The sequence below is a fragment of the Engystomops pustulosus genome, chromosome 7, assembly GCF_040894005.1.
Source record: "Engystomops pustulosus chromosome 7, aEngPut4.maternal, whole genome shotgun sequence".
In the NCBI taxonomy this organism is placed as follows: Eukaryota; Metazoa; Chordata; class Amphibia; order Anura; family Leptodactylidae; genus Engystomops; species Engystomops pustulosus.
In genome coordinates this window covers 5,455,512-5,473,179 of record NC_092417.1, presented here as the reverse complement: position 1 = coordinate 5,473,179, position 17,668 = coordinate 5,455,512, and the positions used below count along the sequence as shown (strand labels likewise).

The following is a 17,668-nucleotide window of genomic DNA, read 5'->3' as shown; positions in this document are numbered from 1 at the left end:
TATATAGCCTGCAGCCCCTGCCCCCCCAGTATATAGCCTGCCAGCACCTACCCCCTAGTATATAGCCTGCCAGCACCTGCCCCCCAGTATATAGCCTGCCAGCACCTGCCCCCCAGTATATAGCCTGCCAGCACCTGCCCCCCAGTATATAGCCTGCCAGCACCTGCCTCCCAGTATATAGCCTGCCAGCACCTGCCCCCCAGTATATAGCCTGCCAGCACCTGCCCCCCAGTATATAGCCTGCCAGCACCTGCCCCCCAGTATATAGCCTGCCAGCACCTGCCTCCCAGTATATAGCCTGCCAGCACCTGCCCCCCAGTATATAGCCTGCCAGCCCCTGCCCCCCAGTATATAGCCTGCCAGCACCTGCCCCCCAGTATATAGCCTGCCAGCACCTGCCCCCCAGTATATAACCTGCCAGCACCTGCCCCCCACTATATAGCCTGCAGCCCCTGCCCCCCCAGTATATAGCCTGCCAGCACCTGCCCCCCAGTATATAGCCTGCCAGCCCCTGCCCCCCCAGTATATAGCCTGCCAGCCCCTGCCCCCCAGTACATAACCAGCCGCCTGCCCCCTTGTATATGCCCCGTTATATAGCCTGCAACCCCTTCCCCAGTATATAGCCTGCAGCCACTGCCCCAGTATATGGCCAGCAGCCACTGCCCCAGTATATAGCCTACAGCCACTGCCCCAGTATATAGCCTGCAGCCCCTGCCCCAGTATATAGCCTACAGCCCCTTTCCCAGTATATAGCCTGCAGCCACTGCTCCAGTATATGGCCTACAGCCACTGCCCCAGTATATAGCCTGCAGCCCCTGCCCCAGTATATAGCCTGCAGCCACTGCCCCAGTATATAGCCTGCAGCCACTGCCCCAGTATACGGCCAGACTGCCCCTGCCCCAGTATACGGCCTGCAGCCACTGCCCCAGTATATGGCCAGCAGCCACTGCCCCAGTATATAGCCTGCAGCCCCTGCCCCAGTATATAGCCTGCAGCCCCTGCCCCAGTATATAGCCTACAGCCACTGCCCCAGTATATAGCCTGCAGCCCCTGCCCCAGTATATAGCCTGCAGCCCCTGCCCCAGTATATAGCCTGCAGCCCCTTCCCCAGTATATGGCCTGCAGCCCCTGCCCCAGTATATTGCCAGCAGCCACTGCCCCAGTATACGGCCAGACTGCCCCTGCCCCAGTATATGGCCTGCAGCCACTGCCCCAGTATATTGCCAGCAGCCCCTATACTCGGCTTATATTCGAGTATAAATGGTACGTTCTTTAGATCATTATTCATTACATTTTATGGGGGAACACATACCGTATATACTCGAGTATATAGGTAGGTAAAATCATAATTTTTGGTGGGTTTTTATTTTTAGTTTTTACGCCGTTCATTGAATAGGTTCAATAACCATTTTCATTTATTTATTGTCATTACAGACATGGCGATACTACATACTATATACGTGGGGTGGTTTTTATGGTGATTTTGTCTTTTTTTTTTGTGTTGTATGTAGAGATGGGCGAATTTTGTTGAAATTCGATTCAACCTGATTCACGTTAAAAACCAGGTATTTCCTGGCTGCAGAGAGCCTATAGGGCAGTGATGGCGAACCTTTTAGAGACAGAGTGCCGAAACTGCAACCCAAAACCTAATTACTTATCGCAAAGTGCCAGTACGGCAATTTAACCGGAAAACTGACGGTTTAGTTTAGAATGAATAAAATGATACATTCCCGATCAGAGGAAGCTTCACTCCCATTGCGTTTCATTTGCATTTCAAAAATCCTATATTTGTTTCATACGTGTGACATTGAGGAAGAGGCAGCAGTCCTATTAATGCAGGCTGCTACATGCACATAGAGTGCGGTCACAAGTACTGCTAGCGCTGCATATACAAACACAGCACTACAGGCTTTGGCCCGATCCAGATGCATTTCTATGGAAACGCATGCAATCACTAACCAGAACATGGTGTCGTCCATTAAAACAATGCATGTCCTGGTTACCGATCACTTGCATTTCCATAGAAACACATATGCAATTGGGCCAAAGCCTGGTGGTATTTGTGACCACACACTTACTAAGGACTGTTGTAGTTCCCTGAAGCACAGTGCTGTGTAACATTTTACAGTGCTACTTAAACAGGACTGTCTGACATTTATGGTAGGAAGAGGCAGCAGTCTTATGTTCTTACATAGGACTGGTGCTTTTTCCTACACATAAGGAGGTAGTCCTGTGTAATCAAGTATGATCGGGTAGAGTTTTACACAGGACTGTCTGAGCTTGGTTTACAGCAGCCATTTATACACTGAATGACTGAGATCAGGGCAGATTGTAGGGTCGAGTGACACAGATGGCCAAACAGTACACAGGAGATTGAGCAGATCTGAAAGCTCACCCGCTCACCTTCTCACAGCCACAACTCTGTCCTGCAGTTCAAATCATCTGTAGATGGTTCTGACAGCACGTGGAAAGGAACCATAAAGCAGACGCTGGGTGAGTATCCAGCGTCAGTGATTCCTCCCACACAACCTCTGACCTGTGACGGGCTCCGTGCTGCTGCCTGCATAAATTCTTCTAACGTGCGTTAATCTGTGAGAAGACGGCAGCGCTCCGGAGCCTGCAGTAAATTTGGTATAGAGCAGGTACCTTAGGGACAGAAAGAACAGCTGGCTTAGCGACCAGTGTTCAGTCGGCACTGACACATTGCCTGTCCGCACCTGGCAGTGGTTGGGGGGATGGGGCGCGTGCCAGCAGTGAGGGCTCTGCGTGCCCTCTCTGGCACGCGTGCCATAGGTTCGCCACCGCTGCTATAGGGTGTTGTAGAACGTTGTGCCATGCTCAAATATGCATAGGGAGCGTGGTATGGTCTTCAAACAATGCTGTGTTTTAGTATGACACGCACATGACAGCCGCCGCTCTTAGAATCGCTTCACTCTTCACTTCCATGTGCACTTACATAGGCCAACTTCCCCTAATAAGCGAAGCGGGAACGCAGCCTTACAAGGTAACGTCTGTGCCAGCTCATTTCACTGATCATTTTGCCCTTCTTTTCATCCATCAGTGTCCTCTTTCAATGGGTCAATAATCCATCAATATTGCTAAAGCCAAAAACAAACGGGAGTGGATCCAGAACAGAGATGAGCAGTCAATGGGATATTATCATGTCCTCTGTGTTCTGTATCCACTCCTGCTTCTGGCTATCAATCCTGAATCTGTTCATTCCTTCTGACAGACGAAATGAAGGGGAAACTAAACCTAGTGGCAACATCATAGAGCGTTGGAGGGTGAAAGCAGCATTATGGAAATCACAGGGTGTTCCAGGGAGACAGTGGTCAGTTGGCAGCAGCATGAGTAGCCGCAAAGTGGCACAATGACAAATTCTGGAGGTGGCAGCAACATGGTAAGCCATAGTGTGGCACAATGATAGAGCGTGGAGGTGGGTGGCAATTCCCTGGTAAAGATGGGGGGAGGCAGATGGAGAAACTGGCAGCAGATGTGTGGCATCAGGCGGGTGGCAGCATCAGAATAGTGGCTGAGGCAGGTAGTTATAACCCAGACTCATTTCTAAACGTTTGGAGGAGGCGTCATGGCTGATCTAATCTGATGCATTAGGCATTAGTGAGTTGAAATCCTGGCCGATCCAAGCCTGATTCATCTTGACAAAGGTCAATCTCTCCACATTACGGGTGGACAAGCGGGTTCTCCTTGGGGTAACGATGGCCCCCGCCGCACTGAACACTCGCTCTGATGCCACACAGATTATCCGGGAAGGACAGCTTCTCTACTGCAAACTCCGCTAGTTGCGCCATGCATCAAGTTTGGCTGCCCAGTAGTCCAGGGGATCCTCTCCCTTGGGTGGTAGAGTGCTGTCCAGGTAGGTGGTGGTGCTGGTGGCGGCTTCCCTCCTTACTAGGCGGGTGAAGGAAATTGCTCATTAAGGACTCCAGACTTGAGCTGCTGTTGATGGAGCTGCTACTGCTCCTACCCCCCCAGCTCCCCACAGCAGCCGTGGCAGTAGTACGTGAGCGATGACTGTCAGACCTGACAGAGGATGGACAATGGCGCACATAGGCAGCGGCCAACTCTGTGCTCAGTATTTCTCTATAGTATGCCAGTTGTTCCTCCCTCTCAGCAGCTGGAAAAAAGCTCAGGAGTTGTGTGGAGGTGACACTTTGCTCTCTGTCGGGGATTGTGCTGTGACTGGAGATTGTAGATGTTACTTTCCTCTCATCACATAATCGTCATCTCATCTCTGATACATTGTCTGAGGGATAACCCAGTGTGTGACTATGGGAAGACAATGGTCACAGCTATAGGTCCCCAGCAGTCTCTGCTGTAACCGCATCCACAATCCATGTCCCCTTCTGCCTCACAAAGTCCATTACAGCCCAGAACACAAGCGCCTGATAGTGACCCGGGCCATGAGATTCTGTACCAGGGTCCAGTAGTGAGACCAGGACCAGTACATACACAGAGGGGTCTGGTTTGGGTTTGATGTAATAGTGGAGGCTGGACTGTAGATGGATGGATTTTGGTACAGGATCTGATGCGGATCCTGGTTGGTACCGCTGGTTCTGTAATGGAGAGATCAGGTGAGAAGTTACAGGGATCCCTCATAATGCAGCAAGAAGCAGGAATGTGGTACCGGCAGGGGATCCAATCTGTGGCTCCTGCCATTGCCCCCAGCTTAGTCCTTATGACCCTTACACCTGGTCCCGGTCCTGTATATTCTCATATGTATACAGGCAGTTCCCCGGTTACGTACAAGATGGGGTCCTTGGGTTTGTACTTAAGTTGAATTTGTATGTAAGTCAGAACTGTATATTTTATAATTGTAGCTCCAGACAAAATGTTATTTTTGCCCAGTGACAATTGGATTTTCTACATTTTTTTGCTGTAATGGGACCAAGGATTATCCATAAAGCTTCATTACAGACACCTTACAGCTGATCATTGCAGTCTGGGACTAAAGAAAAGCATCCAGAGAGGTCACCAGAGGTCATAGTGGGCACTGGAGTCCGTCTGTAACTAGGGGTTGTCTGTAAGTTGGGTGTCCTTAAGTAGCGGACCGCCTGTATGACATCCAGCGCTGATGAGGTGCATAGAAAATCCTACAAATCTCTCATTTCTTATTAGGTGAGGATCTGCCGGGGGAAATCCTACTGGATGAAGAAGGACACAACCTACCCCCAGCACTGAGAGGTAAGTGCACATTATATACAGATTATAGTAACAATGAGGAGAAGCAGATACAGCAGGAGGACGGCCGGGGAGGTTCTGATCACTAATGGGTCCTGCACATAGACTTTGCTTCCAGCATTTTTATACTTTCAGGATATTTAATCACTAATATTCAGCTGAATAAGAGCTGAGCTGCTCAGGACGGGGGGGGGGAGGGGGGGGCATATAAGAACAGGGACATCACTGGGGAAATTCCCCCGTACACCGGCAGCAGCCAAAGATTCAGAGAAGAGGGGTCCCTGTGTGACGTATCCCCCTGTATAAGCATATAGTGGGATACGTCTGTGCCATACATTGTAAGGACATGTGGGAATTCCCCCGACAACTTATAGCATAAAACATGATGTGCACCTTCCCTTCCTGTCCCAGGACCTGTGGTGGAGACGTCCTTGCTGTTTTGAGTGGGGGTGCGGTGGAGGCTTCTGATGGAACTTGAGTCTTCAGTCGTTGTGATGTAATTGAGCACTGCCTCCTCCGGCCTCTCCATTCTGGACCAGCACACACAGTACTTCACACTGCCTTGAAAGTCCAATTATTAGAAATTTGTATCTGCCTCCTCTTCCGGGTCCATTCATCACTACCGGCTTCTAGTGCAATGACACTAAAAGCATTTTTAATTTTTTTATTATCATAAGTTTTTATATTTCTTTGTTTTTTTTTTAAAAAGGACCCGTCACCAGATTTTGACCCCCCTATGACTAACAATGCCTGCTGATAAAGGGTTACAAGTCCTCCCCATATCACCTAAAATTAGTTGCCAGTGGGTCCCTGTACCTTAATACAGACGTTTTTCTGATATGCAAATTAGTCTGCAAATTTTCTGATTCATGTTTGGTGTTTGTGACTCTTCTTCCTGGCAGTGAACCACACCCCATTATTGTGACTGACAGCTCTGTGTCTCTTCAAATCACTGCTCTACCTCCTATTACTTAGAGACTGTCTGCTAGTATTCAACTACGGACATACACTCACCGGCCACTTTATTAGGTACACCTGTCCAACTGCTCGTTAACACTTAATTTCTAATCAGCCAATCACATGGCGGCAACTCAGTGCATTTAGGCATGTAGACATGGTCAAGACAATCTCCTGCAGTTCTCCCGAGCATCAGTATGGGAAAGAAAGGTGATTTGTGGCCTTTGAACGTGGCATGGTTGTTGGTGCCAGAAGGGCTGGTCTGAGTATTTCAGAAACTGCTGATCTACTGGGATTTTCACGCACAACCATCTCTAGGGTTTACAGAGAATGGTCCGAAAAAGAAAAAACATCCAGTGAGCGGCAGTTCTGTGGGCGGAAATGCCTTGTTGATGCCAGAGGTCAGAGGAGAATGGGCAGACTGGTTCGAGCTGATAGAAAGGCAACAGTGACTCAAATTGCCACCCGTTACAACCAAGGTAGGCAGAAGAGCATCTCTGAACGCACAGTACGTCCAACTTTGAGGCAGATGGGCTACAGCAGCAGAAGACCACACCGGGTGCCACTCCTTTCAGCTAAGAACAGGAAACTGAGGCTACAATTTGCACAAGCTCATCGAAATTGGACAGTAGAAGATTGGAAAAACGTTGCCTGGTCTGATGAGTCTCGATTTCTGCTGCGACATTCGGATGGTAGGGTCAGAATTTGGCGTCAACAACATGAAAGCATGGATCCATCCTGCCTTGTATCAGCGGCTCAGGCTGGTGGTGGTGGTGTCATGGATCCATCCTGCCTTGTATCAGCGGGTCAGGCTGGTGGTGGTGGTGTCATGGATCCATCCTGCCTTGTATCAGCGGGTCAGGCTGGTGGTGGTGGTGTCATGGATCCATCCTGCCTTGTATCAGCGGGTCAGGCTGGTGCTGGTGGTGTCATGGATCCATCCTGCCTTGTATCAGCGGGTCAGGCTGGTGGTGGTGGTGTCATGGTGTGGGGAATATTTTCTTGGCACTCTTTGGGCCCCTTGGTACAACGCCACAGCCTACCTGATTATTGTTGCTGACCATGTCCATCCCTTTATGAGCACAATGTCCCCTGTAACATCTGATGGCTACTTTCAGCAGGATAATGCGCCATGTCATAAAGCTGGAAGCATCTCAGACTGGTTTCTTGAACATGACAATGAGGTCACTGGACACAAATGGCCTCCACAGTCACCAGATCTCAATCCAATAGAGCATCTTTGGGATGTGGTGGAACGGGAGATTCGCATCATGGATGTGCAGCCGACAAATCTGCGGCAACTGTGTGACGCCATCATGTCAATATGGAGCAAAATCTCTGAGGAGCTTCCAGCACCTTGTTGTATCTATGCCACGAAGAATTGAGGCAGTTCTGAAGGCAAACGGGGGTCCGACCCGTTACTAGCATGGTGCACCTAATAAAGGGGCCGGTGAGTGTATAAAGCTCTATTTACTTATATAAAATATTGTATCAATTTTTTTACACAGTTCCTTGTGTTACATTTGTCATGTGACCAGAGGAACATCATTGCAGGTCCTTTAGCCTTCTAACAATAGCAAACTGTACACCATGTATGTGAGCACATGAAATCAGAGCAGCCTCCATGGAGGATGAAGAGGAATAGAAGTCCATGGGGGCTGCTGTGGCTTCATGTGGTCACATACATACATGGGGTACAGTTTGCTATTGTTAAGAGGCTAAAGTACCTGGGATGATGTCACTCTGGTTACATGACATGAACTGTGACCAGTAAGGAGGCATAAGGCATGGGGAGGATTAGATGGGAGGAGCGTGGCAGGACACGCCCATGCCAGCTAATATAAGATAAAAGGTGATATATGTGAATGTAAGCGAAACAATTTTTATCTAAAAGAAGGGGGTCAGTTAGTTACTAGGGCTCTATAGGAAACTCTCATTGGCTGTATATGAGCAAATGTGGTGACAGGTTCCCTTTAAGTTATTATTTCAAGTACTAGCCCATTGTGGATAATAACTGTCCTGTTTTAGTAGCAATGTTCCCTGGTCAACATCTACTGTATGTCCCTGACAACACAAATGCCAACACTGTTCCTTTCGCATATATCATATTTACCCCTCACACCACAACTGACCACACTGTGCCCCACATATATCATATATACCCCTCACACCACAACTGACCACAATGTGCCACCAATATATTATATATACCCCTCACACCACAACTGACCACACTGTACCCCCACATATATTATATATACCCATCACACCACAACTGACCACACTGTGCCCCCACATATATCATATATACCCCTCACACCACAACTGACCACACTGTACCCCCCACATATATGATATATACCCCTCACACCACAACTGACCACACTGTGCCCCACATATTTACCCCTCACACCACAACTGACCACACTGTACCCCCACATATATCATATATACCTCTCACACCACAACTGACCACACTGTGCCCCCACATATATCATTTATACCGCTCACACCACAACTGACCACACTGTGCCCCCACATATATCATATATACCCCTCACACCACAACTGACCACACTGTGTCCCCACATATATCATATATACCAATTGTCGCGGTCGTAATCGACAATTCACCGGTCCGGTCAGTCACCTCAAATTAGACAGAGCAAATGTGCACATATCAGAAAGAATCTGATATAAGGTTGTTCAGTCTCAGTCTCAAAACAAGCTCATACTGATCAGCACAACAAGACTGACTTTATTTCCGTGTTAGCAGATTTTATACAGAAGAGAGAAAGGTGTGGTTATACATTATATAGCATCATAGTGGGCAAGGGTTAAGCAAATTCAGTCTAACATCTGGTGCACTCCAATTGGTCAGTTCCAGTGTCTGGGCAGATAATGTCCTAGGCGTTGTCAAAACCTTAATTTTCGATATGAGTGATGAAGCCTTCTTGGAATCGGGCATGTTGATCTATTTCCGGAAATAGGGTGTTGGCTGTGTAGTATCAGTGGATGCCGGCGCCATCTTAAGTAATATATCTGAGCATATTGCTGTGGAGGAAAAACTTTAGTATTTGCCATCTATATAAAAGTATAAAAGTATAAAAATATAAAACTATAAGCTCATATACAAATATTCCCCTTCATGTATAAAACTATAAAGCTCATGTACAGATATTCCCCTTCACAATCCCCCCTAAATACTACATTTTTCCTCTAATGTACCTTCGAGGTTGTCTATGATTGGGGATCGGTCGGGGTGGGGTTACTTCACAAACTTCGGGTAAGGCCTGCCCTTTAAGCAAGACCTCACCTCCCGCTTGCACTACGCTAACTTACACTCATGGAGTCCTCCCATCTTTCCCTAAATTAGCTCCATGGATGGGGGATTGGGCGATCGTGGTTTATTTTGGGGCATATTAACCCATAATGTGGTTAATCCTGAACCAATGTGGCACGAGCTAAAGAACATCATGTACATAGAAAGGATATGTTTCCTCATGGTGAGGCCGGGTCTCTTCTGCAGTGAGAGGCTTGTGTCCAGGTGGTTTTCCCTTCAAGTTTAACTGCAGTGGGGGTGACAAGAACCACAGTGTATGGACCGTCAAACCTCGGGTCCAGGCAGTTTTTGCGGATGTACTTCTTTACGTATATTTTGTCACCCGGTTGGAAGTCGTGGACCGTGTCACCTGTGGATTCAGGAATAGAAGCAGAGACTGCAGAATGTGTGTTAGACAGTTCTTTAGACAAACGGGCAACAAACTTAGCAACTTTATCCATCCCCTCAGCTAACTGCGGCTTCCTAACTTCTGACAACTTAGGGGGTGACCCAAACAGAATCTCATAGGGAGTAAGGCCATGTTTGGCTTGAGGGGTGTGTCTGACATGGTACAGGGCAATGGGCAAGAGTTCTGGCCATTCCTTAGGGTTTTCTTGTGTCATCTTGAGCAATTTGTTCTTCAAGGTCCCATTCATCCTTTCAACTTTTCCTGAGCTTTGAGGATGATATGGCGTGTGGAGTCCGATGTTAGCTCCTAGCATTTGCCATAGTTCAGTATAGATTTGCCCTGTGAACACTGGTCCTTGGTCGCTCTCTATCACCTGAGGTACTCCAAATCTACAGGCAATTTCAGTAATCCGTTTCTTGGCTGTGAGCCTGGCAGTCATGTTGACAACTGGGTAAGCTTCTGGCCATCCTGAGAACATGTCCACAGCTACTAAGGCATATTCATATCTTCCTGACTTGGGAAGCTGAATATGGTCTACTTGGATCCTTTGGAAAGGGTAGTCTGACTTGGCCAGGTGCTGGTAGGACACTTTGGTCGTGGGAGCTGGGTTACAGGTAGCACAAATGGAACAGGCCTTGATGTAGGCATTCACAGCTGTAGATAATCCTGGAGCAAAATACATCTTCTTGTGATATGTGATATGTGCTTGGTTCTTTCCTCTGTGTTACCCCATGAGCCCAGGCAGCAATGGCGGAGTACAACTTTCTAGGGAGACAGACAAGTCCTTGCATTGTCCAGAGTCCATTCTCATACACAGCACCCCATGTTTTCCATGCTTTATGCTCTTCTTCTGGGGCCATCTTTTGTTCCTCTTGTAACTGAGCAAGGGTAAGAGAGGTGGTCCTTCCCTCTTCCTCCTTTTTCTTCTTCTGGGCTTTAGTGACCACCATACCGGGGTAGGTCATCTCTTGTTTTTCCTTCGGGATCCTTTCCAGCCACTCGGATGACACATTCCCCATGGCAGCTTCTTTGGCCGCACAATCAGCTACATAGTTTCCTCTAGCTGCTTTGGAGTTCACTTTCCCGTGAGCTTTTACCTTGATCACTGCCACCTTGGTAGGCAGTTGTAGAGCTTCCATCAGGCTCTTGATGAGGTCTGCATGCTTCACTGGGGTACTTGCGGCTGTGATGAAGCCTCTGTTTTTTTTTTTTTCAGATCATTCCAAAATCATGGGCAATACCATGGGCATACCTTGAGTCAGTCCTGATATTCACCGTCTTTCCATCATACTGGGCAAGGGTTAAGCAAATTTAGTCTAACATTTGGTGCACTCCAATTGGTCCAATGCCGGCGCCATCTTAAGTAACATATCTGAGCATATTGCTGTGGAGGAAAAACTTTGCCATCTATATAAAAGTATAAAAGTATAAAAATATAAAACTATAAGCTCATATACAAATATTCCCCTTCATGTATAAAACTATAAAGCTCATGTACAAATATTCCCCTTCACACCCTCACACCACAACTGACCACACTGTGCCCCCACATATATCATATATGCCCCTCACACCACAACTGACCACACTGTGCTCCACATATATCATATATACCCCTCACACCACAACTGACCACACTGTGCTCCCACATATATCATATATACCCCTCACACCACAACTGACCACACTACCCCCCACATATATCATACATACCCCTCACACCACAACTGACCACACTGTGCCCCCACATATATCATATATGCCCCTCACACCACAACTGACCACACTGTGCTCCACATATATCATATATACCCCTCACACCACAACTGACCACACTGTACCCCCACATATATCATATATACCCCTCACACCACAACTGACCACACTGTGCTCCACATATATCATATATACCCCTCACACCACAACTGACCACACTGTACTCCACACATATATCATATATACCCCTCACACCACAACTGACCACACTGTGCCCCCACATATATCATATATACCCCTCACACCACAACTGACCACACTGTGCTCCCACATATATCATATATACCCCACACCACAACTGACCACACTGTGCTCCCACATATATCATATGTACCCCACACCACAACTGACCACACTGTGCCCCCCACATATCATATATACCCCTCATACCACAACTGACCACACTGTACCCCTACATATATCATATATACCCCTCACACCACAACTGACCACACTGTGCCCTCACATATATCATATATACCCCTCACACCACAACTGATCACACTGTACCCCCCACATATATCATATATACCCCTCACACCACAACTGCGCACACTGTACCCCACATATATCATATATACCCCTCACACCACAACTGATCACACTGTACCCCCACATATATCATATCTACCCCTCACACCACAACTGACCACACAGTACCCCACATATATCATATACACCCCTCACACCACAACTGACCACACTGTACCCTCCACATATATCATATATACCCCTCATACCATAACTGACCACACTGTGCTCCCACATATATCATATATACCCCTCACACCACAACTGACCACACTGTACCCTCCACATATATCATATATACCCCTCATACCATAACTGACCACACTGTGCTCCCACATATATCATATATACCCCACACCACAACTGACCACACTGTGCTCCCACATATATCATATATACCCCTCATACCACAACTGACCACACTGTACCCCCACATATATCATATATACCCCTCACACCACAACTGACCACACAGTGCCCCCCACATATATCATATATACCTCTCACACCACAACTGACCACACTGTGCTCCCACATATATCATATATACCTCACACCACAACTGACCACACTGTGCTCCCACATATATCATATATACCTCACACCACAACTGACCACACTGTGCTCCCACATATATCATATATACCCCACACCACAACTGACCACACTGTCCCCCCACATATATCATATATACCCCTCATACCACAACTGACCACACTGTGCCCCCACATATATCATATATACCCCTCACACCACAACTGACCACACTGTACCCCCACATATATCATATATACCCCTCACACGACAACTGCTCCCACATATATCATATATACCCCACACCACAACTGACCACACTGTGCTCCCACATATATCATATATACCCCTCCTACCACAACTGACCACACTGTACCCCCACATATATCATATATACCCCTCACACCACAACTGACCACACTGTGCTCCAACATATATCAAATATACCCCACACCACAACTGACCACACTGTGCCCCCACATATATCATATATACCCCTCACACCACAACTGACCACACTGTGCCCTCACATATATCATATATACCCCTCACACCACAACTGACCACACTGTGCCCCCAAATATATCATATATACCCCTCACCACAACTGACCACACTGTGCCCCCCACATATCATATATACCCCTCATAACACAACTGACCACACTGTACCCCTACATATATCATATATACCCCTCACACCACAACTGACCACACTGTGCCCTCACATATATCATATATATACCCCACACCACAACTGACCACACTGTGCTCCCACATATATCATATGTACCCCACACCACAACTGACCACACTGTGCCCCCCACATATCATATATACCCCTCATACCACAACTGACCACACTGTACCCCTACATATATCATATATACCCCTCACACCACAACTGACCACACTGTGCCCTCACATATATCATATATACCCCTCACACCACAACTGATCACACTGTACCCCCCACATATATCATATATACCCCTCACACCACAACTGCGCACACTGTACCCCACATATATCATATATACCCCTCACACCACAACTGATCACACTGTACCCCCACATATATCATATCTACCCCTCACACCACAACTGACCACACAGTACCCCACATATATCATATACACCCCTCACACCACATCTGTCCACACTTTACCCCCTATATATATCATATATACCCTCACACCACAACTTACCACACTGTGCCCCCACATATATCATATATACCCCTCACACCACAACTGACCACACTGTACCCTCCACATATATCATATATACCCCTCATACCATAACTGACCACACTGTGCTCCCACATATATCATATATACCCCACACCACAACTGACCACACTGTGCTCCCACATATATCATATATACCCCTCATACCACAACTGACCACACTGTACCCCCACATCTATCATATATACCCCTCACACCACAACTGACCACACTGTGCTCCCACATATATCATATATACCCCACACCACAACTGACCACACTGTGCCCCCACATATATCATATATACCTCTCACACCACAACTGACCACACTGTGCTCCCACATATATCATATATACCTCACACCACAACTGACCACACTGTGCTCCCACATATATCATATATACCTCACACCACAACTGACCACACTGTGCTCCCACATATATCATATATACCCCACACCACAACTGACCACACTGTCCCCCACATATATCATATATACCCCTCATACCACAACTGACCACACTGTGCCCCCACATATATCATATATACCCCTCACACCACAACTGACCACACTGTACCCCCACATATATCATATATACCCCTCACACGACAACTGCTCCCACATATATCATATATACCCCACACCACAACTGACCACACTGTGCTCCCACATATATCATATATACCCCTCATACCACAACTGACCACACTGTACCCCCACATATATCATATATACCCCTCACACCACAACTGACCACACTGTGCTCCAACATATATCAAATATACCCCACACCACAACTGACCACACTGTGCCCCCACATATATCATATATACCCCTCACACCACAACTGACCACACTGTGCCCTCACATATATCATATATACCCCTCACACCACAACTGACCACACTGTGCCCCCAAATATATCATATATACCCCTCACACCACAACTGACCACACTGTGTTCCCACATATATCATATATACCCCACACCACAACTGACCACACTGTGCCCCCACATATATCATATATACCCCACACCACAACTGACCACACTGTGCTCCCACATATATCATATATACCTCACACCACAACTGACCACACTGTGCTCCCACATATATCATATATACCCCACACCACAACTGACCACACTGTGCCCCCACATATATCATATATACCCCTCACACCACAACTGACCACACTGTGCCCTCACATATATCATATATACCCCTCACACCACAACTGACCACACTGTGCTCCCACATATATCATATATACCCCACACCACAACTGACCACACTGTGCCCCCACATATATCATATATACCCCACACCACAACTGACCACACTGTGCTCCCACATATATCATATATACCCCTCACACCACAACTGACCACACTGTGCCCTCTACATATATCATATATACCCCTCACACCACAACTGACCACACTGTGCCCCCCACATGTATCATATATACCCCTCACACCACAACTGACCACACTGTGCCCCCCACATGTATCATATATACCCCTCACACCACAACTGACCACACTGTGCCCCCCACATATATCACATATACCCCTCACACCACAACTGACCAAACTGTGCCCCCCACATATCATATATACCCCTCACACCACAACTGATCACACTGTGCCCTCACATATATTATATATACCCCTCACACCACAACTGACCACACTGTACCCCCACATATATCATATATATCCCTTACACCACAACTGACCACACTGTACCCCCACATATATCATATATACCCCTCACACCACAACTGATCACACTTTGCCCCACATATATCATATATACCCCGCACACCACAACTGACCACACTGTGCTCCCACATATATCACATATACCCCTCACACCACAACTGACCACACTGAGCCCCCACATATATCATATATACCCCTCATACCACAACTGACCACACTGTACCCCCACATATATCATATATACCCCTCATACCACAACTGACCACACTGTACCCCCACATATATCATATATATCCCTTACACCACAACTGACCACACTGTACCCCCACATATATCATATATACCCCTCACACCACAACTGACCACTGTACCCCCACATATATCATATATACTCCTCACACCACAAGTGACCACACTGTGCCCCCCACATATCATATATACCCCTCATACCACAACTGACCACACTGTGCCCCCCACATATCACATATACCCCTCATACCACAACTGACCACACTGTGCCCCCCACATATCACATATACCCCTCATACCACAACTGACCACACTGTACTCCACATATATCATATATACCCCACACCACAACTGACCACACTGTGCTCCCACATATATCATATATACCCCTCACACCACAAGTGTCCACACTGTGCCCCCACATATATCATATATACCCCTCACATCACAACTGACCACACTGTGCCCCCCACATATATCACATATACCCCTCACACCACAACTGACCACACTGTGCCCCCCACATATCATATATACCCCTGTTAGGGATTTTTATGCAGGGCCCCAACAGCCCTCTTGACTTTTGTAAGGTGAGTCCTAATTAACCCTTTCATGATTGAACATAAAGACTAAGCCACACACGTCAATCTCTTAGTCAAGATCTTCCTCCGTTTAATAATCAAAATGCATAATATATATCAGACAGAAGAGTCATCAGAGAGGCGTGAATAGTATACTGCAAAGCTATTGGACATCAGCATATTCTGAAAAAAAAGTGAATTAATTGTGCTCAGTTCTCAGAGACCTTGTACACAGATATTGTTTATACTAAGAAGAAGATAAGTGGCTCCAGAATCATATTATTATGCAGCATCGAGGACAGACTGGCTTCTCATTAAATGTCAAAGGGTATTAGCTGACAGGCAGCAAACATGTTACATAAAATGAAGTTTGAATCATGACATATACCCCTCACACCACAACTGACCACACTGTGCCCCCACATATATCATATATACCCCTCACACCACAACTGACCACACTCTGCCCCCCACATATATCATATATACCCCTCACACCACAACTGATCACACTGTGCCCCCACATATATCATATATACCCCTCACACCACAACTGATCACACTGTACCCCCACATATATCATATATACCCCTCACACCACAACTGACCACACTGTGCCCCCACATATATCATATATACCCCTCACACCACAACTGACCACACTGTGCCCCCACATATATCATATATACCCCGCACACCAAAACTGACCACACTGTGCCCCCACATATATCATATATACCCCTCACACCACAACTGACCACACTGTGCCCCCACATATATCATATATACCCCTCACACCACAACTGACCACACTGTGCCCCCACATATATCATATATACCCCTCACACCACAACTGACCACACTGTGCCCCCACATATATCATATATACCCCTCACACCACAACTGACCACACTGTACCCTACATATATCATATATACCCCTCACACCACAACTGACCACACTGTGCCCCCACATATATCATATATACCCCTCACACCACAACTGACCACACTGTACCCCCACATCTATCATATATACCCCTCACATCACAACTGATCACACTGTGCCCCCACATATATCATATATACCCCTCACACCACAACTGACCACACTGTGCCTCACATATATCATATATACCCCTCACACCACAA

The 17,668-nt window shown here is 47.0% G+C and overlaps 1 protein-coding gene across 1 annotated transcript in view; it reads left to right on the top strand.

The window, feature by feature from the left end:
- Window positions 1-17,668, top strand: part of LOC140069144 (NACHT, LRR and PYD domains-containing protein 12-like) — a 140,363-nt gene that overhangs the window by 49,796 nt on the left and 72,899 nt on the right. Inside the window, exon 5 of the mRNA XM_072114514.1 lies at window positions 5,137-5,202. Within this exon, the coding sequence (XP_071970615.1) occupies window positions 5,137-5,202 (66 nt within the window). The remainder of the gene's footprint in view (window positions 1-5,136; window positions 5,203-17,668) is intronic.